Source organism: Esox lucius, chromosome 20 (assembly GCF_011004845.1).
Source record: "Esox lucius isolate fEsoLuc1 chromosome 20, fEsoLuc1.pri, whole genome shotgun sequence".
In the NCBI taxonomy this organism is placed as follows: domain Eukaryota; kingdom Metazoa; phylum Chordata; class Actinopteri; order Esociformes; family Esocidae; genus Esox; species Esox lucius.
Window position 1 is genome coordinate 33,399,715 of NC_047588.1, and position 27,138 is coordinate 33,426,852.

At 45.4% G+C, this 27,138-nt stretch overlaps 1 protein-coding gene across 1 annotated transcript; it reads left to right on the forward strand.

Moving 5' to 3' along the window:
* The first annotated feature begins 2,480 nt into the window (after nt 1-2,480).
* ankrd28b (ankyrin repeat domain 28b) lies at nt 2,481-26,702 on the forward strand. The gene is made up of 26 exons (XM_013139244.4): nt 2,481-3,066; nt 11,666-11,749; nt 12,892-12,970; nt 13,377-13,447; nt 13,553-13,753; nt 14,340-14,427; nt 14,618-14,760; nt 15,112-15,324; nt 15,647-15,725; nt 16,021-16,135; nt 16,349-16,495; nt 17,415-17,483; nt 17,620-17,760; nt 17,849-17,960; nt 18,115-18,141; nt 19,493-19,567; nt 19,930-20,131; nt 20,380-20,467; nt 21,579-21,696; nt 23,094-23,313; nt 23,594-23,765; nt 24,003-24,148; nt 24,286-24,368; nt 24,451-24,533; nt 24,799-24,890; nt 24,988-26,702. Exons 1-26 carry the CDS (start codon nt 3,040-3,042, stop codon nt 25,278-25,280), a joined length of 3,168 nt encoding a protein of 1,055 aa, XP_012994698.2. The 5' UTR covers nt 2,481-3,039; the 3' UTR covers nt 25,281-26,702.
* Nucleotides 26,703-27,138: the final 436 nt, after the last annotated feature.

Here is a 27,138-nt window from a genome sequence, read left to right on the forward strand (position 1 = left end):
GAATGGAAACATGGAGAGACATTATTAAAATACAAAACAAAATGCTGACAACAGAGGGAGTCGTAGAGTTTGCGATGACATCAAACGTGATGGACATCATGAAGTCAAAAGAAAGAGCATAATATAAGTAGTTTAGAACAATAAAAGAATCTTGTTGCCTAATGATAATGTGGATATTTTTTCCATAATATTTGTTTATCATATTCTAAACATGTTTGAGCCCTACTCCATTGTTTTTATAGCTCTCCTCTACTTTTGAGAGAGGGAGCTCTTTCATTGCGAATTGTTGAAGCTTACACTATGTCAGAATTAAAATGCTACGCCCATTGCATAGCCAATATAGGAATTATGTTGTATTGTTTTTTATGATAACAGGTATCAGTAGCGTCGTTAGGTCTGGGTCTTTTATGAATAGCCCCGGATCTCAAATTCACCAAAAATAATTATAATACAAAAATATCCCCTGATCTATTCATCTATAAATCTGATCGCGCATTATGACAATGTTGACATGTAGGTCGCTAGAGTGGGGGGGGGGGGGCTAAGCCCCGAATGTATTGTGATCCTAGCGATGCCTCTGACAGGTATTCTATAGTAAACCAGTGAGAGCCAAACGATCCTGTCAACAGATAAAAATTGTTTGCTGCCAATTATCTGATGAAAATTGTTATCTGCTGCCAGAATATTTTTGTTGTTGTTATCTTCTGCCAGCTTGGAGACTGCCAAAATAGATTTTAAGGACTCTCAGACCATGAGAAAGATTCTCTGGTCTGATGAAACCAAGATTGAACTCTTTGGCCTCAATGTCAAGCATCAAGTCTGGAGGAAACCAGGCAATGTTCATCATCTGGCCAATACTATCCCTCTGGAAATGTTGTGGGGATGATACATTTCTAAAAACCTGTTATCCTTGGTCATTTTGGAGTATTGTGTGTAGGTTGTTGACATTTGGAAAAGGTAATGGGTTCTGAATACTTTTGAAAGTATGTTCATTTATGTAATATACACAGTGTCCTCCACTAATATTGGCACCTTTGGTAAATATGAACATATAGATATAGTATGTTTGTCAAATCTTCAGTGGGTAATGATCAACGTGCTATTTAAGGATTTTAGGCAGCTTTGTGCAAATTTGATAATATTACAGTTGACATACTGCATGTGTTTCTCAGAGTCTCTGTCCTTTTTCCAACATATGGACTTAATGGTGTCTATAGAGAACTATTTCCGCTATCAATTCCTATGGCCAACACCGTACTGTACCCATCCATTGCTTTTCTGCAATTTTCATATTGATTCACATATTTTATTCCCATTTGTAAACAAGTACTTGTGAAGGGAATTCTTTTTTTTAATAATATATACGCTAACATGCAAAAACCTTTAACCAACTGAAATGTAGGTGGAGAAATTACATATGTGCTGTTGAATACTGATTGACACAACATAACAATGTACAGTGTACGCTAACTATCATAGGTTACTCTGGATAAGAATGTATGCTAAATTACACTACTTTTGAAGGTTGTTAGACTTTACAGCAGGCCATTCAGTGAATGATTTTAATCAGTGGGTTTCATTTGAGATTTCTAGAGGATTTTTGGGGGGCTACACTGCAACTGCTGAAACCAAAATCCCCTTACATTTACAATAGGATTTGGAAGACTAAAAACAAGTGGGTCAAGCCACATGAAAAAAGGAGCACATGGGAATGTCCTTGAGTATCCCAATAGCTGTGGACAAGCATTCTTCAAAATTTAGTAATTAAAACATAGGCAAAATTGTGTCAATGGAAGCTCACACCCAATCTCAGTTTATAAATATATAGTATATAAATGTCTCCTTTCTCTGTCTTTGATATGGAGTAGACAGTATGGAAATACTGATAGACCTTTTGGTTGCACAATGTAGCATCGTGTATGACAGAAAGCTCTGTCTGTAACAGGCAAAACATGCTATTCTTTCTTCCTAGTGTCTTTGTTTCTTTCTGAGTTTCTCCGCTCTCTCCATTGCTTTCTCTGAATGAAAGTGTCATTCCCTTTCTTGAAGTCAGCTGAGCATGACTGATGCGATTTGTCCCCTCATAGCAAACATCATCAAACACCTCTACTGACGACTAACAACTCTCAGACATGTTGCCTTACAAACAGTGGCACTTCTGTGTAGCGTATCGTTGGTTCTTATTTTTACACTTCTCTATTGCATTCATTGACATTTTTATCATGTAAAGTAGAAGAAAAAAAATAATTGGATGTGTCATCATCTCTTCACAAAATTGATATAACCACTATTTTCAGCAAACATGTAGCTGATAAGTGGCTGGTATGGTTGGTAGAATTGTCGATATCGGTATCGCGCCGTAGTCCTGGCCTTGATCCTTTAACTTTACCGCCCTCTACTGCCTAAATTTAGTTTTGCTATGAGAGTCAAGACAACGATTTGAATGGCAAATGTATTTTTGTCACACGGTTATGCATGTTTGAAATTAGACTTCACCACGTAATCAACGGCTTTAAACGTAATTGGCAGACGTTCGAAATCAGTGGTTGAAGAAAACGTATTCACAACTAGTTGAATGCTAAAACATGCCTTATGAAAAAAAACTGAAAGGGAAACATGAAAGCATAGAAATGTAATGACAAAAAACGTCCAGCCAAATTCGCTATCCTTCCAACCAACTCAATTTATTTCAACGTACAATTTGCGGACTATCAGTTTATTCCTAGACTGTCTTCAGCGTTGGATGGTCTACTTCTGGTGTGCCAACACTCTGAGACAGCATTGTGGGACCAACAACTAACTTTGTTACTAGATTCCATTCCCCTTTTGGCCAATGAAATTGCTTCTTTTTGGGATGTCACGCACGGTGGCGGTAATGTTATGGAGTTTTTCCCTTCACGTCTGTCAGGTTGAAAAACATAGGCCTTATAGTATCTGGCATACAACCAGCGTTAGTGTTTGGACAAACCCTACCAACATTCAGAGAACGACCAACACACTTTCCTAGTTCTGCATGAGAACAAATACAACTATAGAAATATGGTGGTTCTCAAAATCCGAGACCAGGTAAGTCATCCGTCTTGTCAAAACCTCGCTAGCTAGCTAACGTTAGCTAGCTAGCGAACCTGCTAGCTCGTTCGCAACAACGGAATGTGCCACTGCTGTAATGGTGGATTGGTAGTTAACTAGATAATTGAGTGTATTTATAAAATGTAACCTTTCCGCTAAGTTCTATGTGGTTTTATTTAAGGTCATAGGTCATAGGTCTTGGTGTACATAATTAAACAGTGTAGTGTTGTCTAACGCTAGGAAACTAACCTTGTTTCAAGCTAGATTAACTAACTACGGACCGGTTGTTAGCTAGCTAAGGTAGCTGGAACGACAATTTGCTAACTAGCTACCGAGCCACGAAAAATAAAGCGCCATGTCTGAATTCCAGTTCAGATTAAAGTTGGTTATATAGCTAAGCTCCCCAGGAAGAAAGTGTTGGTACTTTGGGGTTGTATCTAACTACTGTAGGTAGTTCAATCACGTTATCGTCACCACCAAATGGCCATAGCTATCCACAGAGGGGAAAGGGGAAAATCGGAGGCTGACTGCTGTCACTCTGCAACACCTAGTAAAGCCAAGGAATGCATACATATTGGGCTGGTAGTGTGCTTGACTTACCATTCACGTCACTGTTCTCTCATTTCACAACTATGTCTTTTTTGTACCGAAAGGGTTTCCTTGTATTGTATTTCCAAGTTACTTAGCAAGAACTGCGCCGATACTCTGAAATGATTGTTTACACTTGCCCTGTTTTGTCTCCAGAATTCATAGCAGCTTTAAGTACAAATTCAGGAAAGTCAAGATGGGCTATTGCAGGGTAGGCCCAGTTGCTGGTTCAAATCCTTGGTCCAATAAGGTAAAAAAAAATATATATGTAGTATTTGCTCTTGAGCATGTAATTTAACACAGGATAACATCTATGTACATGAACTCTACAGTATGAGACAACTTTGGGTAGAGTCGCTATCGCTAAATTCACAGGTGGTTATGTTTTGTTAGGCAAAATAGGATTGACTTCAGTAAACAAATGCCTGCCTTTACTGGACAAACAGGTACACGAAAACTGTTTAAGAATCTACAAGTATTAGCTTGATGTAATCGAGATCAGTCCCCCAATAGTTGTTGCTCTAAGAAACCTGGCAAAAGAAGGTAATACATTTCAAACTACAATTTGCCAGGATTTGTGATCCACAACAAATTTCTAGAAACACTTGTAAATCCTAATGCCATAGGCTCCAACCAAGATGGCAATTATAGGTCTTGTTTATCTTGTGTGGTTGCTTGTCATATTCCCATCGCTACATTTTGTAGAATAATTGCTATTAGTCATGGAATATCAACCAGAACTTGGATGAACTGTTGGTTTTATCAAAATAGAATTATGTATTCAAACACCAAATGGCAAGCTGCATTTCCTGATTTTGGAACAATCAGTTTACTGTTTTAGCTCGGAACAAGCATGAAAACCTAGTGACTTTAACAGCTAGGAAGGTGGAACTGGGCAACCTAACTGACAGGTGGCAGAACTTGGTGTGGGTCTGTGAGAGATAAGAGAGAACCTGAAATAAGCAATACATCTCTGATTACAATGCGACTGAAATGTTTAACAATATGGCATAATCTTGCAACAAGGATATTGCATGTAGACGTTTTGGATTTTGATGAGAATGCGCTTGGCCCTAGAGGAGAACTGCAGGACTACGGAGACACCTTAAGTCTGATGATACCCTGTTGTTCCTGCTCTTAGTGTTTTTACTTGTCTGTCTTTATCCCTCTTGACCAGGACGCTTGCATGCCTGTAAGTAGCTAGGATTTGTTTTGCATATGCTACATGTGTGCTTGTCTTTGTCCTGGTGAGAGGGACTGTTCGTGTGTGCGTGCACGCTTCACTTACTACATATACACGTGTCCCTCTGTGTGTGTATGTGTGTTTCTGCGCGCGCGCGCGCGCGCGTGTGTGTGTGTGTGTGTGTGTGCGCGCGCACGCATGAATGATTGTGTGCCTAGACTCCAATGAGTGAGGCAACGAGCTGTCTCCATGGTGACTGTATTAGCTAGGCTGGATTGTGGGAATGAGCAGGGCTCCGTACGCTGCAGTCAGCCGCGCTGCCCGAGAGGCGCAGACGACCACCTCTCACACCACAACAGAGCCCTGACGACAGAATGTAGCCTTGTCTCTCTGCTTTCCCTCCAAGGGGCAGCAAGTCTTTTAGGGTCACCAGTGAAGACTGGGTGCAATGCGTTTGTTTTTAACCTCAACTGTGCCCTGCAGCTATCCACATGTGTTTTGATGGCCAGACCAGTAGGACTGTCTGAAAAAAATTCTCTTCAGCGTTTTCTATTCTATCGTAAATGCCCATCTAAATTTAGAGTAGTCTTCTTTACTAAATGTTTCTATTCTGTAGCATTGTGTGCTTGAAAGGGTTGACACTCGTATTCTATTGTGTTGTTTGAATAGTGTTTACAGCTGCAACGTTCATGTTTTGGGGGACAGTTGTCAGTAGTCAACACTGTTTCTAGTGGGCTGTAGGTGTGTTGAACTCAGCACATTTTCTGAACTGATCAATGAGCTTGACTTGCACGTTCAGTGATTGACTGAATTCAGATTGCCCTCAGGCCCTCCAGGTGCAGACCTATGCTCTTTAGCAACAGGGCTAACAATCATGTGCTAGCAACAGGGCTAGGCTGAGTGATCTCACATTCGGAAGTTTAGAAATGCATGCAATTTGAATAATCAAGCAAGCTGCTGACCTGAACGACTGCGCTGTAGGCACACTAGATGCCTTGCCCAGACGGATTTGTTTTCCTATGTTAAGTCTGATTAGAAACAACACATTTCCTTGGGGCCCATCTCACATTTCATTTAGCTCCTGGACTCAACCTGTGATGTGACACACACCAACACACTCTTTCTCAAACTCTGTCGCTTTCCGGTGGTAGCTTTGAAGCTGCAAGGTGCTTATGCAATGATATATAACAAAACAATTTATTGTATACTAGGGATGACGATTGTGCTCTAACAATTATTACTTGCTGAGCCAAAAAAACTATCAATAAATATTGTAGTTAATCAAAAAGGAAGTCACATTATTGGTCACATTAACCAGTTTTCAAAGTGTTTAGAACTGGAAAGTTATTTAATGTCATACTCATGTAATAACCAAAGTATTAGACTGTATCAGCCAATCTGTATTGGGGATTCAAACCGTCCGGGTAAGGTGCAGTATACCACAGGTGTGACAAAATATAAATGTTATTGTTCTAATTGTTCTGTTAACTCATTTTATAATAGCAAGCAGGCTTTTCAAATGGTTGTGGTATATTGCCAATTTGCCAAGGGCTAGTGCCATATCCTGGCACTCCTCGCTGTGTCGTACCTACAATCTGCTCAAGATTAGGCTACATGGAGCATATTACCCCTATTATTGCTTTAATATAAACTTATGAGCTTACGGTTCTCTCTGAAGCTGTCCCTTTATTGAGTAATATGTGATGTAACGATGAAGAAAAGGTTACCAAATTCCTAAAGAAAAAATACAAACAGGACAACATTTTGTTTCTTCTTATAAGATTACACTAAGGTCGGATTGGTTAGACTTTTAGGTGCTAGTGTTATGGCTGTAACTGTAATGGTGTGCCAGACAAAGCCTTTTGGGCCTTGTTGTTACAATGCCTTTGTTACAATGCCTGACTGATCATACTGGGTCTCTACAGGTCAGCAGAAGCAGATGGGTTTTGGTTCAGGGGTTCATACACATTTTACTGGTCATTTAAGGTGAGTTACTTTCAGTTAAAAGCTGCTCAGGGACATTTTCTGGGGACAGCTTTAGTTACCTGACCCATCTCCACCCCAACACACGTGATGAGAGTCCCGGTACATGACGCACCTCCACCCCAACACACATGATGAGTCCAGGCACATGATTTTTCTGGGTGCACTGTACTTTATATATACTGCATTGAAGTATGTAGTAGTAGTGTCTGGACTGTGGTAAGAAGGTGCTTCTTGCCCACAACCCTCTCTTGACTCGTCTCAGTACATGTCAATGTTTACTGACATTTTACGTAAATTATTATATAAAATAAGGCAACTTATGTTTCTCTCGGTGCGGTTGTCTAAAAAATCTTTAAGCAACAACTAAAGGCTTTAGAGCCTATTAAAATGGCACATTTAAATCAGAGGTCTCACAAGGGGGCAATGTAAAACAGAAGTACATTGAAAGGCATTGGTTTGGTGTAATGTATGTGAACTTCATGTCATTTTCTGAGTGTTGGCGGGGGTGATGGAAGAAGCAGTCCTTGGTGAGAGGGTAGGCTGGCCTTGGGATTTAGCCCCCCACTCCCCATTTAGTACGCTACCTTTGACAAGGGGCAGTGCACCATATTGGTTGCCATTTGGGAACCTGCCTGTTTCTCAGAAGTAGATGCAGGGTAGAGTTAAAGGGCTGCTGTGCTGATGCAGCAGTAGCAGTAATGAGGGAGTGGATACATTAGCTAATTAGCTGGGCTTGTGTTTTCCACCGAAACACAGAGCCCAGAGGAACAAATATGATGTCCTCTGTGGTTTTCCCATTTTAGCGGTGTGACTGCCCCCCCCCCCCCCCCCCCACCACCACCAAAAAAATAAACAAGGGCCCTAATTATTGCATCCATGTCCGTAGTGGTGTGTTCGTGTGTGGACGCAAAGGATGTGAGTGTGAGGTCTGGACAACAAAAACACTAGCTGTCAGCATTGTTTGTCAGCGTGGTGCTTAACGCACATGCAGGCTGGACCTCGGACACAGATAACTGTCCACATATTCAGAATGCTGGCGAACAATCTTGCCATTGGATGATATCCTTTCTATTAATAATGATGACCTGCTGTCCAAGCCTTTGTTTCAGCCACCGTTCAAGGAGCGATGGGAAGCACCATCTGTCAGTGTCGTCAAAACTCAACCTGATTGTTCATCTGTTTACTTCCTGGCGACTTGGGCGAAGTAATTGAAGAGTTAAAGGGTTTGTGGCAAGCCGGGGAACGTTCCATCTGGCTCATATTGGCGGTTAGAGCGCTCTGGGTCCTAAACCGCACTGTTACTTCGTTGGGCCCTTCTTTGGGTCAGCGCGCTATGGGCCCTGGTGAAATGAGTGCATGTGCTTTACAGATAAAATTTTGCCATTTGGGCTGCTGATTCTTCAGGGGATCCCCTGCCTGCTGATGGACTTCTCATCTCAAATGCCTGGCAGTCATTTTATATCCACCTGCTTGGAAATGGGGGGGGGGGGACGGCCCCTAGATTAGCAGACACCAAGCTCCCATTTCCAGTGTTATAGATCAGACACCGAGCTCCCATTTCTGGTGGAAAAACTGATGTTTTTCCCATAATGTATGAGGTGTCCTGTACATTATCACTTAGCATTATCAAAGGTGGTACTATAAAGGATGATGAGCTGAACATTTTCTGGCAGCATATTTTGATTGTTGTCGTGTCAACTATTTTATTTGAGTAACATTTACATAATGAACAATTTTCTATTCACACCAGTATCAAGAAACTCTCACTGAGTGAGAGGTTCGCCACAAAATGCAACATGTGTGTGCAGTACGAACCCAGAAGGAGTATAAAATTGCTGTTGTGTTCCTGGTAACTTTTATTTGCCTTTTCTTTCTGATTCTTTTTAGACATATGTGTATGTATATACAGCTCTGGAAAAAATGAAGAGACCACTGCACCTTTTCCTTTCCTTTCCAAAAAAGTTGAAAAGGAATGTTTTGGTGAGGAGCAGAAGCGTCCAATTTGCAGTGGTCTCTTAATTTTAACCCTTCTGTTCCTCACTCAAATCCTTCCTTTTGACTTTTTTGGAAAGGAAAGCGAGGGAAAAGGTGCAGTGGTCTCTTCATTTTTTTTCCAGAGCTGTATGTATGTAATATGTCTGTATATGTAAGTCCTCTAGATAGATAGATAGATATGGAGATAGATAGCGAGACATCCTCTTTTAACCTCAGAAGCTGCACAAACAACTTTGTCAGTGAGGCGAGGCGAGGCAACGGTGTCTTACTGGTGTCAATTGGAATTTGTATTTACATGATGTTAAAGTTATGAATTCTTTAAAACCTTCGTGTTGTAAGAACGCTTAAGTCTGGCAACAAGTCATTGTCTTATTTGGGAGGAGCCTTAGATTTACATGGGCATTTCCAAGGAAGCAGGATGATGCTTACGTTTTGTACAGAAGGAATGCACTGTCAGCTTTAACACTGACGCTTTGAAAATAATAGACTCTGGTCACTGAATACTGTAAGGTTAGAGGATCAATATCTGCTAAGTGAATGACTGGGTCCCTAATGTGTACTATTCAGAAATGCAACGTGTATGTGACCATCATTGTGTCCTGAATAGGTATACAGGTGGGAAATACACAAACATGCAAATGAGGATATTGTATTATTCTACAAACTGTTATTTTAATGAGCCCCTCCCCCTTAGAAGCCAGAATCCAGAATTTTAGGATGAAATCTTTTTTTTAAATGAACCTGTATGTCTACCGTCTTTTATTTGACATTGTACTATGAACTGGTGGGCTGTGTTTTTTTTTGTTGTTGTCTAGAACTGCCCATATTAAACATAGGCCTTGGAGAGTTATGATTTGTCTTCAGACAGCAGTGAGGATATAAATGCTGTATTTTAATAGAAGGCTATTGTCCAGGCCTTTTTCCCCTTGTTTAGTTGGCAATGTTTGTAATATTCCGCTTTGGGGCTGTTTGTTGAAAACTCATTCAGGAGGGGAAGTGAGGACAGGAAACCAGGACTGTATCTGATTAGTCACCCTGTAAAACATTTAGAATTTCTTCTCTGCATCACTTCTACCAGACCCAGAGATTCTCTCATCTTTCTACAGGGATGTTGCACTCCACTCCACCAACTCGAGATGGTTGAGTGGACAAAAGAAAAAAGGGCTTCAAAGTTTGCTTGTGTTTTTAGTTTGTTTTTTTAAGGATTAACTTCCAAGAGCATGAGAGGGAGCATACTGTCTTGTACGGCCGAATGCAGAGCTCAATCTGTTAATCTATGAACGTGCTCGTGGGCAGGAAACTGCGTTTTCATTTGACCAATGGCTAGCTTCAGACAGCTTCTGGCACATTTTCCCTGCTATATTATTTACTTTGGTAAATTTAAATGGCATGAAGGTGTATCCATTGTCAACAGTAAAATAATTGTGTGTTTAGTGTGCACTGGCTGATGTGTTGTGTGCTCTGCCATTATGAGTGACAACAAGAGACCAACATAAAATGTATCTTTGGTAGCGGGTACTGTACTGAAGAAGCATGCTCTAATGCATTATCTGTGCTCCTGACATCCCAAGCATTCTACAGAACCGTCAGCAAACTTGGTGCAACCTTGCCAATTCACATTCTTAGACTTGGCGTCACTTTTGAAAACTGACAGTTGACTTCCTTACTCGTCACAGGGCCTAGATCAAACAAGTACACATTTTGTAGCACAGCCAATTCTTCATTTTGTTTGTGCACCTGTTGATTTTCCCACACATGTTATCAGGGCTAAACAGACAGCAGTTACTGGCTCTGTACTGGAGCTTTATATTATGCATACTGTAGTGGATGGGCAACTTTTGTCCAGGAGGGCCTAAAGTTGTTTTTGTTTCTACCTACTAGTTTTTTGCCCTCTATTGGTGTCCTTTTTTTCTAGAGAATTTCCTAGTTGGTTCATCTCTAGTCTGTACATAAATTATATATTCTTACCTTATGAAAATAAGACCTTAGAATAGTAGCCTAAATTGTGTTCATATAATAATTCATATTTAAACTATTTGGGACATTAGGCTACTGTTTCACTCACTGTCATACTGCTTTGTGCTGAATCGTAAATAAGAGAGGGGGAGAAATACTGTTCTGCAGAATGGACAGTGCTTCTCTGTGGTTGGACTGAAGTCTTTATTTATCTGAAAGTCTAGCCTTTATTGGAGGTCCCGTGACAATTCTGAGATAATCAGTCCACTACCAGTTGATGTGTGGTCAGATTGTAATGCTGAGCTTTGTGCCACCTAAGAGCTGGTGGTGAGACTGAATACAATGAACACAGGGGGGGTTTGTTAAAGGTCGCCTAAATCATGCCACATTGCCTGGTTCCATGGTCATTCTGAATGGGCCGCTGCCACCCTATTCGTTTGTCTGTTTTTGTCTGTCCACGCGCATTTGTTTGTAAGAGAAGAGCGTGACAGTCAAAAGTCAGACCCAGTAGCTCAGAGGCAAGTTGCTGCTCTCTTCTCTCTGACGTTTCTTGGAAGAATATAGCTTTATCTTTGGACACGTCCAACTGAAGCTTGTATTCCCTGAGCCAATGGGCCCTGTGTGTAGATGCTGTAGATGTTGTGGAGGACGAACAGGGAGCAGTAAGCTAGAACACCCGGTTGACCATAGAGAAGTCTTGGGCAATGGATTCCAGGTTCCGCCTCCTTTGCACAGCGATAAGGTCTTCACTGTTACAGCACTAAGCCCAGTGTCTTACAGGCTTACTGTGTACTGTATTCTAAATGTTTATTTATTTGTTTTGCTACTAACTGAAGCCTCAACTGTTCAAACTAATGAATTACTTTCCTTCCTTTTTTCTCTTCCCAGCCTGGCCTGCTGAAAGCCATTTTCAACGTTGACCCAGATGAAGTTCGTTCCCTCATATTTAAGAAGGAAGATGTCAATGTTCAGGTAATAAGCTAAGACTCATTCTAAACCCTCGCCCATCCTGACTATACAAAACAGAAGTTCTTATGAAATGTCAGCTCACCGCTAGTTACTGGTGACACAGTATGGCTTTGTGAAAAAGTATGCTCCACGTACGAAAACATACCTCATCAGACTACAGACCTATTAAACTAGTGTAAAACGATCTTATTTTGAGCAGCAAAGTTTGCCATAGCCGTAAGAGAGGAGTAATGGCCGCAACACAGAATCAGATCAGGAACTACAAAGCCCCACTTGAAGTAACACTGGGTCCAGTGGTCTAAGACCTGAGGGGTTGTGATGTATGGCCAATATACCATGGCTAAAATCTGCTTTGGGCATGATGCACTGCAGAGTGCTCAGGCTTGGTATAGAAATCCCCAAAACGCATTATTGCCAGTATAATCCGGTTACCAACACAGTTAGAACAGTAAAAACAAATGTTGTCATACCCGTGCTATATGGTATACCATGGCTATCAACCAATCAGCATTCGTTCTAAACACCCGGCCTGTTTATATGTATGAATACTGTTAGGCTGATGTTTTCACAGGGGTGTTAGTCTCACTGTTAATGACTGGACAGAACTGGGGGAAATATTGCGTGATCCATGGGGGGGGAAGGCTTTGGGGAGACAGATTCAATCGCTGAACTCAGGGAGGTTAATACCCATTATATCAATGGAAATAAATGTTTCTAATATTCTTCACTTTTTAAATATTGTTGACAAAATCAGAATAAAACACAGATATATAATTATTTTTTTATCGGCCCCCACATCAGCTCAAGTACTTGAGTTATCATCTTGGGTTGTCCTCATTGTACCACACATTGCAAGCCTTTTTTATTTTATAATTTAGTTTTTACACTCAATTAGAAGTACCTACATTGGGGGGAAAAAAGCAACTGCGTGTCTCTTTGTTGTACGTTAAAATGTGTGTTTGTTATCATGCTAGATACAAAGGGAAAGTAGAGTACAAATATTCCCAACACCGCCCCAAAAGACCTTAATGAACGTCCCCATTACAATGACCCCACATGTGGAAGTGGACCCAGCAACCCCATGCTAACATAGACTACAGGACCATACTAATGACAAGCACTAACACCTCTACTTTTCACCACAGGATAATGAGAAGAGGACTCCGTTGCATGCTGCTGCCTATCTTGGAGATGCAGAAATTATAGAGCTACTCATACTATCAGGTATCATGGAGATGCTACGACACACTGTATAACAGAACCCTGACCATCATTTTGATGTTGCTGTGTTTGAGTGGGAGACATCCCGTCTTACCTGTCATCTTGAATAAAACCACACCGTCATAATTGCTTTGAAATTCCCTCATGATATGCATTGCACTAGCCGGGCGTTGGTTGATCGAGCATCTTCTACTCCTCTCCACTTGGCGATGTGTGATGCCGTGTTGCTGTCAAGGGAAGGTCCATGTCCTGAACTGGCCTTCTACTGGAGGCTTTATATGCATCCCAAATGGCAGCCTAGCCTGGTCAATGTAGGGTTCTTGCCCAGGCGGCTCTGGTCGAAAGTAGTGTTGCCTTTTGGGACCGGCCCTGAACCCCACTGGTCTAACTAAGAGTATCTGTGTTCTAGGAGGCAGAGTGAATGCCAAGGACAACAAGTGGCTCACTCCTCTGCACCGAGCCGTGGCCTCCTGCAGTGAGGTACGTGCCCTGGTACTGTCAGCGTGCGCGCACACACACACACACACACACACACACACTGTGAAGAAAGGTGTTTAATGCGTCGTTTGAACGGTGTTCCTGCAGGAGGCCGTCCAGGTGCTGCTGAAACACTCGGCTGATGTCAACGCTCGAGACAAGAACTGGCAGACGCCCCTCCACATCGCTGCAGCCAATAAGGCGGTCCGCTGTGCGGAGGCTCTGGTCCCGCTACTCAGCAACGTGAACGTGTCCGACCGGGCCGGGCGCACTGCCCTGCACCACGCTGCCTTCAGCGGACACCTGGAGGTCAGCTGTCACCGTGGGCGCACACAATCCCCCACACATAATGAGCGTTCCTTAGCGTGCACTCTGCCCACTCAGGCGGGGCATATCTTCCTAATTTATGCCATCGACAACCAGTTAGCCAGTATAGGGGAAACATCCGTCTCTGCAGATATTTACTGGAGTATTTACTGGGAGATTTTGTCTCCGAGAATAGCTCCTGCCCACTGACGTTCCGCAGACGTTCCCAAACTAGGGGTCGCGACCCCATGTGGGTCACCTGATATGAAAATGGGGTCAAGGGAGAATGTTTCACAATTGACTCTCATAGCCCCAAATAAAAAAGTAACGATTATATAGTTTTTCATGACATGGTTGGGGTCGTGAGAATTTTTAGATATTAAAATTGGGTCGTTGGCCAAACAAGTTTGGGAGCCCCTGCTGTAGCGAGTTGGATGGTGTGTAGGGTTATCCCCTGAATAAACAAATGGGGATTCATGTCATTTCCAATGGATATATTCTTGAGTTTGTACAAGGGGGGCTTTGAAGATTTAGATTTCTTTTATTTTTTTACCCTGCCTAAAAATTCTCCCCCCTGCCCTCCCACTAGATGGTGAGGCTTCTACTCTCCAGAGGAGCCAACATCAATGCCTTTGACAAGAAGGACCGCAGAGCAATCCACTGGGCCGCTTACATGGGTAAGTCATCTAACTTCAGAGTCGTGCGTCTTCAGGGCAGCCCTCCACTGGCCCATCTGGTGGGATTTCATGGAGGAATGAGCTAGGTGGTTGGTTTACAGTTGTACTAGGTAGGGGTTTAGTGCTGTGTGCTACTGTAAACCAACTTGGTTCTCTCGCACCCTTTCCTGCCCCCCCCCCCCCGTCACAGGTCACATTGAGGTGGTGAAGCTGTTGGCGTCTCACGGAGCAGAGGTGTCCTGTAAAGACAAGAAGGCTTACACACCCTTACATGCTGCAGCCTCCAGCGGTATGATCAGTGTGGTCAAGTACCTCCTGGACCTGGGGGTGGATGTGAGTGTGCACACACACACACACATAGGCACGCTTGCACATGTGATTGTATAGTACACCACAAATGTACAGGTATAGGAAGGACATCAACTGGTTATTGAAATGTGTCCAAATGGTATTGGAAACTTCAGGAGAACGTCAGCGATAATCACGTGATCCTTTTGTCCGGTAGAGAGTCAGTGTCCAGTCCTGTCAAAACAAAAATAAACTGGTGGAACCACTTCAGCACAGCTAGTGTTAACTGGAGATGGGAACAGACTTTATGGTTGGAGTCCGTTTGTCGGCCCAGGGGTCTTTCTAACCAAGTGACCTAAACAGGAAATGACTGAATGTGTTGCCCCCCCCCACCAGATAAATGAACCCAACGGGTATGGTAACACGCCCCTTCATGTGGCCTGCTACAACGGCCAGGATGTGGTGGTCAACGAGCTGATCGAGTGCGGCGCCAACGTGAACCAGGTGAACGAGAAGGGTTTCGCCCCCCTCCACTTCACGGCCGCCTCGCGCCACGGTGCCCTGTGCCTGGAGCTGCTGGTGGGCAACGGGGCAGACGTCAACATCAAGGTACACTCTGGGTCCCGAATTACCCCGCCACCTTTGTCTAGTGCACTACTTTTGACAAGGGGGTATGCGTTGAGGAGCCACGACGACCCCCTCTTCCCTGTTAAGGTCTCTGGTTAAAAGTGTTACACTAGATCCAGAGCCATGCAGCCATAGAACACAGTCTCGCTAGGGTGTAGCTTATTCCAGTACAGGAAATACTGGGCTATTTGGGACTCAAACAGTGGGCTATGCACACAGCTGTGTTGACATGGGAATAGTAAGGACCATATGTTCCCAAGGGGTCCCCACACAGTGCAGTCCAGTGATGTGTGTTTCTCTTCAGAGTAAAGATGGGAAGACTCCCCTCCACATGACAGCCATCCATGGGCGCTTCTCCAGATCTCAAGCCATCATCCAGAATGGTGAGTGTTGGGGTCACTGCTCTCAGCCAGTAGGTCCTTCAGCATTGTGGCCTTTGACGGCAGTAGTTAAAGGGCCTTTCCACGCTACAACCGCTTCATTGATATTAACGAGACTTTCCGCAACATTAGTTCTGGATAAAACAATCTAATACCTGAAAATATAAGATGGACTTATAGTGCCTTGGGAAATTCTGAGTCCTTTCCGAAGCCACTGTATAATTTAAATAGAAAGACGTTTGGTGATTACTTTAAGTTCAATCGTTGTGTGTGTTCGTTCGTTTGTTTGTTCGCTCAGGGGCTGAGATCGACTGTGAAGATAAGAACGGAAACACACCCCTGCACATCTCTGCTCGCTACGGCCATGAGCTACTCATCAACACGCTCATCACCAACGGAGCTGACACGGCCAAGTGAGTTGTCATGCTACACACACTGTTGATGTGTCAGGTTCACTATGCATAACCAGTACCTGAGAAGACCCACGAGACCATGGGCTTACTGGTTAATAGGCATGAGGCTGTACATCCGGGGTACTCACTGACTGGCCAACACTGTAGATGGGTTAGTGTTAGGTGGGGTCGGCTCTGGGTGGCTTTCTGAGGTGTAACAATGTGTCGTTGCAGACGAGGTGTCCATGGGATGTTCCCCCTCCACCTGGCAGCTCTCAGCGGGTTCTCCGACTGCTGTAGGAAGCTCCTCTCCTCAGGCTTTGACATAGACACCCCCGATGACTTTGGAAGGACCTGTTTACACGCCGCGGCAGCTGGAGGGTAAAGGCCACTCGTCACGTGACACGTCGGCATGCCGCTTCCCCGTGTGGTGTTTCTAAAAGAAGGCGTGGCACTGTTAACCACTGATGTCTGGTTTATCTTAATCCATTTTGTTTACTGATCTTTCCAATCGGTATATATATATATATTGCCAGTTCTTTTAAGGCTGGATGGTAACCATGGTAGGGGGGCCTCTGTTTAGCTGGAGCCGTCTGAGCAACCCTCTTAGCTGAATCTGACTGGTGGAAATGCAAATCTGACGTCTCAGTTTCAGCTAAAACTCAAACTAGCATAATACACTAAGCAGCCAAGAAACACAAGGACAAAGTCTCACTTTAATAGACCATTTAACCCATTTTCTGTCATGCAAGGCTTCCAATGATCCATCTTTCAGCCCTTCACAAAGCCTATTGTTTATTGTGCTTTCCGTGACTGCCATACAAGGTGGGATAGAAATTATATGGGAGTTGTAGTCCAGCTATTAAATGCCATACAATACCTTTTAAAACAGCTATGGCAGAACTGAATCTAGATACCACCACCGTTTCCTCATGGTCACTAACATTCTAGAGACACTGCAGCCATATAGATGGCCAGTATTAGAACCGGGCTAACGACCGTTTAGTCTAAATTTCACTATAGGGGCTTGGAGATTCGACAACATGGCTGAAGTAGGGAATATTTACCATCGTCATATTATCAAAGGTACTTTCATAGATGAATGTTGTCATTTGCTTAAGCAGTCAGTCAACAATAGTTCAACTGCTTCTAAAATCCATTTGGTGCCATCAAATTAGTTTAGCTAGTAATTATTTTTCTTTAGAGGTGATATCAAACATGAGTAGTGCACTTTAAACAAAACCAAAATATTATAGTTTGGTTAAGGTCTAATCTTTTTTATTTTGTATGTTCCAACCAGCAACCTGGAGTGTCTAAATCTGTTGCTCAACACGGGGGCAGACTTCAACAGAAAGGACAGCTTCGGGAGGTCTGTGTGCCATTCATTTCCATACGGGATCTTCATATTAATGTGAAATATGGCGACCATAAATCCTGGGAATTGAACGAGGAGACAGGGAAGGTCTTGTTGACGTGGCGTATTCCCACTGTGTGTGGCCCCCCAGGTGTCCTCTGCACTATGCTGCCGCCAACTGCAACTACCAGTGTCTGTTTGCCCTGGTGGGGTCGGGGGCCAGCGTCAACCACCTGGACAAGAGGGGCTGCACCCCGCTCCACTACGCCGCTGCCTCCGACACAGACGGAAAGTACGCCTGGCGCTCGTCTATCGCGTTGCGTTGTGTCCATCTCCGGCTTGATGTTGGCGTACTGATGAGTGATCTCTTGACCACCTAGGTGCCTGGAATACTTGCTCCGGAATGATGCCAACCCGGGAATCCGGGACAACCAGGGCTACAACGCGGTCCACTACGCCTCGGCATACGGACACCGCCTCTGTCTGGAGCTGGTGAGGGGAAACGGCGTGGTCCAGTGGGGTCTGAATGGCATCCGGGCCCGCTGTCAGAATGCCACTGGGGGCAGACTGCCACTGGTATTCAGTACTTTTTCATGTGCGGTTGTCACGGATGCATCATCGCTCTTTCTTCGTTGTTCTTTTTCAGATTGCAAGCGAAACACCTCTTGATGTGGTAAGTAACTTTCTCTTGCACATTTTGATTTTGCTTGTTCAAAGGATCAATTCAACCAGGCAGTGTCTGTGTGGCGATGGGTTACTGGGAGTTACAATGTAGAAAATGCTACAAGCCCAAGGATCTGCAGTGTTTATAACTGAAAGGCATTAAAGAAATATATGGTCACCTGGCATCCTTGTTAAAGATGAGGAAAAAAAGGTAGAATTAAGTAAACTCAAGTATTGAGCTGTATTGTTATTTTCCAACGTCGAATATATTGTACTTCATTAAAGGGTAAGTCCACTTACTGTACACACTGGGGGGGTTTCTGTCTCCCTATTCAAAAGTGAGTGATTGGACAATGCTGCACTCAGACAATATTGCAACACAGCAGTATTTTTGACATTTCACAGCAGGAAAGCTCAAGCAATGGTGTTATTGGTTGATTGAGCCTCCTGTCTGATCTAAAAATGAAGTAATGTCTCATAGCAACTATTGCTGAATCACATGAGTGGCGGGTGGATACGTTTGCCCTTGTTCAATACAGCTATTGGTCTGAACAATGTTGCTATCAGCTGTGACATTTGCAAGATGACCAGGTTGACTCATTATTTCTGTATTTGTAAAAACGACAGCCTGTCCCCACCCTCAGAGGTGAGCATTTCAAAACGGGGGCGCTAATAGTTTTCACAGATTTGGGAGCTTGCTAGGTAACTCGTCTTTTTGAGATTGCAAAATGAGGATGTTTCTGCTCATTAACACGCGCTATAAAATCACTATGAATTGTAGATATTGCTATTGGCTGACAAACAGGAAGTGTAGTTGACCCGTTTCTACCAGTGAGAAACAGGAAAGCTCATACTTGCTTCTTATTGGCACCCTTGTTGTACTTTTGGAGTGAATATTGCACTACTTCAGTAGCATACACACATGGGTTTTCAATGGGATTCAAGTCTGCAGACTGAGATTGGCCATTGCAACATGCTGATTTTTGTGGTCAGTTAAAAGTCTGTCAGTGGATTGTCTGTTTTCTACCACTGACGTCCACAGACATAGCCCGCTGCAGCAGTCTGTGTGCCAGGCAGATGTCCTGTCCGGACGTCATGGTCCTAAAGCCTGCCTGCTGTTACCCATAAATTGCCAAACATGTCCTTGGTTTCAGTAGCCTTCTCAGATTGCTGGTTTTAAGCTCGGCTGCTTTCCTAACTGAATGCTGTAGTGTTTTACTGAACTGATTCTTTTAAATGCTTCTTTTCCTCTGGGGCTTAAGGAGACATATGTGTCTCAAGAGGAAGCTGACCCCCGTACTGGCATTACCTTCTAATGAAACACTGGTCACATGACTTAACTGGCCCTGATCTCTCCCCAGCTAATGGAAACCTCAGGGACAGACATCCTGAATGACTCTGATGTCAGAGCACCCATCAGCCCCCTTCATCTAGCTGTGAGTAACGCGCACCCCCGCTCCTGCACGGATTTATGTTCACATGGGATGTGTTTCCAACTGGCACCCTATTCCTTATAGGCTAGACTACTTTTGACCGGTACCTTATGGGCTTTGATCGGAGGTAGTGTACTTCATAGGGACTGTTGCAGCAGACTGTTTAGTAAAACGTTGACTATAAGGAGAATTTCATCACTGTCAATAGGTTGATCGACCTGAAATGAAAGCACAATGCAGCAGGAGCAGCACAGACCCTGGTTTACATCTGAGGTGTACATGTACGACTCTTTGTATTCCAGTGGATCACTGGACTGCTTCAGGACCTTGGTTATATTTACAGTGTTTTTTTTTTTTAAATTCAGGCCTACCACGGCCACCACCACGCTATGGAGGTCCTGGTGCAGTCTCTGCTGGATCTGGATGTGAGGAACAGCCAGGGCCGCACCCCTCTGGACTTGGCTGCCTTCAAAGGCCACGTGGAGTGTGTTGAAGTCCTCATTAACCAGGGAGCCTCCATCCTGGTCAAAGACTTCACCCTGAAGAGGAGCCCCATCCACGCTGCAGGTGAGGTTCACCCTGGACACACTGTGGCGTGATGCGGTGGCTCACATGGCTGTGTGGAACCAATAACTACACTAGTGTTCCCCAGTAATGGTGGATTATTGGCCGGTGCCCCTGGGCCGCTTCTAGTCCACTGGGACCTTATCCTGGGACTTAATCCCAGAGCCACGCCGGTTTAGTCCTGTTCATATGAAGGTTCAAATTGGCCGTCCATTCACATCCGATTTTCCCGTCTGTTTTGTCACAATTAGCCACCAACGGCCATTCTGAGTGTTTACGTTTGTTGATCGGAAATGCTGACCTCCAGAGTGCAGTGGACATTCAAGATGGAAATGGACAGTAAGTAAAAGTGGTTTTCTTATACAGCTTGTGGTTCCCTACTGGCACGCTACCTAGTGCCCTATAGGTTTAGGACAGGTTTTAAAGCACAGTGATTGTTTACACCTGGACAGGTTTTAAAGCACAGTGATTGTTTACACCTGGACAGGTTTTAAAGCACAGTGATTGTTTACACCTGGACAGGTTTTAAAGCACAGTGATTGTTTACACCTGGACAGGTTTTAAAGCACAGTGATTGTTTACACCTGGACAGGTTTTAAAGCACAGTGATTGTTTACACCTGGACAGGTTTTAAAGCACAGTGATTGTTTACACCTGGACAGGTTTTAAAGCACAGTGATTGTTTACACCTGGACAGGTTTTAAAGCACAGTGATTGTTTACACCTGGACAGGTTTTAAAGCACAGTGATTGTTTACACCTGGACAGGTTTTAAAGCACAGTGATTGTTTACACCTGGACAGGTTTTAAAGCACAGAAGATTGTTTACACCTGGACAGGTTTTAAAGCACAGTGATTGTTTACACCTGGACAGGTTTTAAAGCACAGTGATTGTTTACACCTGGACAGGTTTTAAAGCACAGTGATTGTTTACACCTGGACAGGTTTTAAAGCACAGTGATTGTTTACACCTGGACAGGTTTTAAAGCACAGTGATTGTTTACACCTGGACAGGTTTTAAAGCACAGTGATTGTTTACACCTGGACAGGTTTTAAAGCACAGTGATTGTTTACACCTGGACAGGTTTTAAAGCACCAGTTATGGAGCAACTCTGACGACTCCCTATGAAATCTTCTGGTGTAAACAACCATGGCAGATCTGGAATACGAACAGACGTTGTTTTTGATCAGCTGCCAGGATTGTCTATCTGTCGTACTGTGTTGTTGTGTCAACAAGCTGTTTATCTGCTTTCTCTAGACTCCTTAGGTTTAGACAACTCTGAAATAAACAGCACGGCGTGCAGAAGTGTGAATAATCACTTCGCTATGGCGGAGAAAGTGATGTTCCGGGAATGTTCAGAGAGAAAGCCTGTTGGCCCCAACTGTATGTGACAGCTGATCTGTCGGGCCTGAGTTATTATCGGTGTGTAATATGACCTGTTGTCTGTCAGGACCCCTCTGATGCTGTCAGTGCTGAGTGGACACACAGACTGCGTGTACTCACTGCTCAACAAGGGAGCTAACCCTGAGGCCAGAGACAAGTGGGGCCGGACAGCGCTACACAGAGGGGTAAGGAGGAGGACGGGGGGGTGGACAGCACTACACAGAGGGGTAAGGAGGAGGACGGGGGGGGTGGACAGCGCTACACCGAGGGGTAAGGAGGAGGACGGGGGGGGTGGACAACACTACACCGAGGGGTAAGGAGGAGGACAGGAGGACGGGGGGACGTGGGGGGTGGACAGCACTACACCGAGGGTTTAAGGAGGAGGACAGGAGGACGTGGGGGGGGTGGACAGCACTACACTGAGGGGTAAGCAGGAGGACGGGGGGGGGGGGTGGACAGCACTACACTGAGGGGTAAGGAGGAGGACGGGGGGGGGTGGCCAGCGCTACACCGAGGGGTAAGGAGGAGGACAGGAGAACGGGGGGACGTGGGGGGTAGACAGCACTACACAGAGGGGTAAGGAGGAGGACAGGAGGACGGGGGGGGTGGACAGCGCTACACTGAGGGGTAAGCAGGAGGACGGGGGGGGGGGGGGTGGACAGCACTACACTGTGGGGTAAGGAGGAGGACGGGGGGAGGGTGGACAGCGCTACACCGAGGGGTAAGGAGGAGGACAGGAGGACGGGGGGACGTGGGGGGTGGACAGCACTACACCGAGGGGTAAGGAGGAGGACGGGGGGGTGGACAGCACTACACTGAGGGGTAAGGAGGACAGGAGGACGGGGGGGGGGTGGACAGCGCTACACTGTGGGGTAAGGAGGAGGACAGGAGGACAGGGGGGTGGACAGCGCTACACTGTGGGGTAAGGAGGAGGACAGGAGGACGGGGGGGTGGACAGCGCTACACTGTGGGGTAAGGAGGAGGACGGGGGGGGTGGACAACACTACACTGAGGGGTAAGGAGGAGGACAGGAGGACGGGGGGACGTGGGGGGTGGACAGCGCTACAACGAGGGGTAAGGAGGAGGACAGGAGGACGGGGGGGTGGACAGCACTACACTGAGGGGTAAGGAGGACAGGAGGACGGGGGGGTGGACAGCACTACACTGAGGGGTAAGGAGGACAGGAGGACGGGGGGGTGGACAACACTACACCGAGGGGTAAGGAGGAGGACGGGGGGGGGTGGACAACACTACACCGAGGGGTAAGGAGGAGGACAGGGAGGCACGGGTTTCATCAGATCTACGGACCTGTGGGAAGTTTTTGGGCATGATCAGGGCCGACTCCAGGCATAAGCAACATAAATGGTGGCTCAGGGGTATGCTAGGGGAGAGGGGGCCCCAAATTAAACTTTGCTTCAGTCCCCCAAAAGGCTATAGCCAGCATTGGGCATGACGATTGGATGTAGTACAGACTGTCTTGTGCTCCTTGATTGGTTGAATGTACGCTCACATGCACATTCCCAGAATTCCACATTCTGCGTAAGGACAGTCACTCATCCAGAGGTACGTCTTGTCCCCACAGGCAGTGACTGGTCACGAGGAGTGTGTGGAGGCCCTCCTGCAGCACAATGCCAGCTTCCTGGTCCGGGACTGTAAGGGGCGGACCCCTGTCCACCTGGCGGCAGCTTGCGGACACATTGGGGTGCTGGGGGGGCTCCTGCACGCCGCCCAGTCAGTGGAGACCCTCCCCGTCATCACTGACAACCAGGGCTACACCCCTCTTCACTGGGCCTGCTATAACGGTACGTCCTGGACCAGCCCAACAACAGTCCTGGTTTGGATCCCTGGAGGACGAGGGATCTGCAGTGTAATAAGCAGGAAATCTCAATTCATCCCACAATAACTGTAATCTGGGATTTGTTGGAGGAAATTAACTGAATTGTCTGAGCCGAACTGTAGTAACTGGACTATATTCTGAAATGGGACTGCTGGGAATCGACAGCAGCGTAAACTGTTTTGTCACCTTAACATCAGTGAGTTTTTGGTTCCCCCAGTAACATGTCATCTGTTGTCCTCCTTTAGGCCATGACACGTGTGTGGAGGTGTTGCTGGAGCAGGAGGTCTTCCACAAGACAGAGGGCAACTCCTTCAGCCCTCTCCACTGTGCTGTGATCAATGACAATGAGGGGGCAGCAGAGATGCTGATTGACACTCTGGGCCCTGCTATCGTTAACGCCATTGACACCAAGAACAGGTACTGAACTGGGGGGGGAGGGGGGACTGCCGCTTACCTCCGTTCTCCAGGGTTTGAATTCAGACCACTGATTTCATTTCCCCCGTCCCCTCAGTCCTTGCAACACTGCACACGTTTAAACGAATATTTGCTTACGAACGCGAACATTTTTAGTGGAGCATGTCCCGCCCTTTAGACAAGCGGGTTAACTGGGTCAGTTGTTAATGTGCTGGGCGTAACGGTGAGCTCCATCTCCAGGACGGCCCTCCACGCAGCCGCCTTCACGGACCACGTGGAGTGTCTGCAGCTCCTGCTAGGCCACAACGCCCAGGTCAACTCCCCCGACGCCTCCGGGAAGACACCCCTCATGATGGCTGCTGAGAACGGGCAGACCAACGCCGTCGGTGAGCGCCCGCCCCACCTGCCCAGCCCTGGCCGGGGACGCACAGAGTTGAACGTCCTGAACGGTTTTCCTTTCTTTCTGTAACAATCTCATTCTCACTCCTTTCTCTCTCTCTCTCGCTGTCTCGCTCTCTCACAGAGCTTTTGGTAAGCAGTGCAAAAGCAGACCTCACACTACAGGATACAGTGAAGAACACAGCTCTTCATTTGGCCTGTAGTAAGGTGAGCATCGTCACGTGTAGACAGCATTGGTGGTGGTAGTGATGAATATTGCTCTGATGTATGTGACCCTGTGTGTTTTAAGGGGCATGAGACCAGTGCCTTGTTGATACTGGAGAAGATCACAGACAGGAACCTCATCAACTCGACTAACGCAGCCTTACAGACGTAAGTTGGCAATTTTCTGGCAGATGTTGGTTTGTGGTTCTAGTGAAGAGACCCATTTTCTTCCTTTGTTCTAACCGTACTTGGGAGCTTTTCCTAGCCAATACGCTTTAATGTGTTGTCGCTTGCTTTTTGGAGTTTCAGGTTTGGCGTTTTGTAAGCATTTTGTGACACCTGCTGATGTAAAAAGGGCTTATAAACTACATTTCGTTGAACTCACTGTTGTTGAAATGACTGCAGGCTGACATGGCGTGTTGTTTCCCCATAGGCCTTTACACGTGGCAGCCAGGAATGGCCTGACTGTGGTGGTGCAGGAGTTGCTAGCTAAGGGTGCTAGCGTGCTCGCGGTCGACGAGAACGGTAAGATCTTCGACGCGAACGGCACTTCCGCGTTTTCTACCAAATAGCGTCTCTCCAAGGCTCCTAAAATGGCCGCTCTGCTGTTTGAACCCCTCAGGTTACACGCCTGCCTTGGCCTGCGCCCCCAACAAAGATGTGGCCGACTGCCTGGCGCTGATCCTGGCCACCATGATGCCCGTGTCCCCTGGCACCCCAGCGCCCAGCCTGCCCTTCAGTGCCGTTAACCACTACACCACCAGCCCCTCCAAGAGCGTCACCTTCGACAGCCTGCCCGTGCTGCGGAGCGAGCACAGCTCCTACTGCAGTTTCAACAACATCGGCCACCGCGGCCACGACGGAGACTTCTACAAGGACGAGGAGCTGAACGATTCGGACTCTGAGACCTACTAGGCGGGGGAGGAGCGGGGGGGAACGCAGAGGCATAGCCAGGCTGATGGACAGCTGCTTGGGGGAGAGGCCACAACGACACACGCGCACGCACACACACACACGCACACACACACACGTGTCTTAAATCACCACAGCCAGCTTTGGGGGAGGGGTGGTGGCACAGGAGCTGAGTCAGTCCACACACAGGAGCCTTAAGAGTTGGAGTGAGAGGAAAGGATGGAGGGGAGAGGGGGAAGGCACAGCAGGCTCCTTCTCCTGCCCCCCCCCTTCCCCCCCCCCCAGGTGTCCTTCCAGCAGATTCTGGACTTCAGAGCGGCTGCTGCAGCTTTACCTGACCTTTACCGTCAACGGTCCTCGGTGAGGGACACTGTACTGCGAACTGTAGGGCCAGCGGACAGTCACCTTTATGACGGCAATAACCTGTAGACGAAGGGATAGTAGCACTTCACTGAGAGCAAAACCAACAGGGACCAAAAGATGTGGAGGAGGCATTTTCAAAAACCTGCTTTGACTGTATAACAGGTCTGAGTGTGTTTTGGCTGATTGGGGTTAAAGTAGGAAAGACAAAATTATGAAGCCAGGTTTCATTCGTTACATTTTCCTAAAGAGTTGTCTATCCCGTGGGATAGTCGTGTTTATTCGCACACTAAGACAGTCAAATGTCATATGGCCTCTTACATCTGTGATCCATGCAGGACAAGGGGACATCATTTCTTTTTTTATGAACATCAACGATGAAACTCTAATTCTTGTCTCAGACTCCTGACCCTCAGGGGGAAACAAATTGTAGTATTTGCGCTACTGTAATTAAAAAGGTTTTGATTAAGTTCCAAAAGAAACCTTTCCCCTATGTAGAGGTCCACTTATGATCAGAGCTCATGTGGCTACAGTCTAAAGTAGTTCACTATGTAGGGAATACGGTGCCATTTGGGACACAAACCTAAGGAGCAACGGGGCTTTTTAAGTTAATGGAGCATTATTACATTTGTGTTATTAAACCCTGTCCTTCGCCATCTAGAAAGTTTTTAAAGTAAATTATTCATACATGTATTTTCTTTGATATTTATGTCATCATTTTGTGCCTTCATTAGTTACTGAGGGAAGGTGGGAGGGAAGGGGCAGCTGAGTGGAAAAAGTACTACCACGTTTGTGAAAAGCACTGATACTACACTGAGGCGTAGGTTGCTACGTTGCCTCCCTTGGAGAAGAGAAACACTGTAAACCAATGGTAGGACAACAGCATTTGATTTTCTTCTGTTGAAAATAAATGTTATTTTTGTCTTGGTCTTATAATCAATGTATTTTGACAGGTTTTGCTTGCATTAAGTTCCAAAAAAAAAAAAACTCAATCCTTTTGTGATTGTCTGTTTAAACCCCCTGTTTCTGGCTCTTTTTGAAAATGATTTTAACTGGAAGTATGTACAATACATTTGCTAGCTTCATCAAACTTGGAACAGGAGGCTCACAGGTTTTGAGTCATTTTCTTTTAAAGGATGAAACTAGCATGTACATACAGAATAGTGACTGTGAATTCAAAGTTCCCATGAATCCTTTCAGTATCTGAAGATTGCTGTATATTTTATGAGTAATAAAGAAATGAGTTATGTTATTTAATAATGGAGAATGGGTTATCTATTGTGTGACTGTAAATCAACTGTTTGTGGCTGCCAGGCAGTGCTGCTATTATACCTCAAAACAAAGGCTAAAATTAGAATGGATGAGTATATACTATACTATACTATACTATACTAGTGTTTCCCAATCCGGGTCTTAGGAAACCCAAAGTGTACACATTATTGTTTTTTTCCCCCTAGTACTCACCTGATTCAAATGTTGACCTACCACTTCGAGTGAGTGA

Bases quoted from the DNA above. Each gene is read 5' to 3' on its own strand.
- ankrd28b (XM_013139244.4), top strand. From the start codon at position 3,040: ATGGTGGTTCTCAAAATCCGAGACCAG. The intron at 13,448-13,552 runs GTACGTGCCCTG...GTGTTCCTGCAG, and splicing joins CCGTGGCCTCCTGCAGTGAG to GAGGCCGTCCAGGTGCTGCT. The intron at 18,142-19,492 runs GTAAGTAACTTT...ATCTCTCCCCAG, and splicing joins GCGAAACACCTCTTGATGTG to CTAATGGAAACCTCAGGGAC.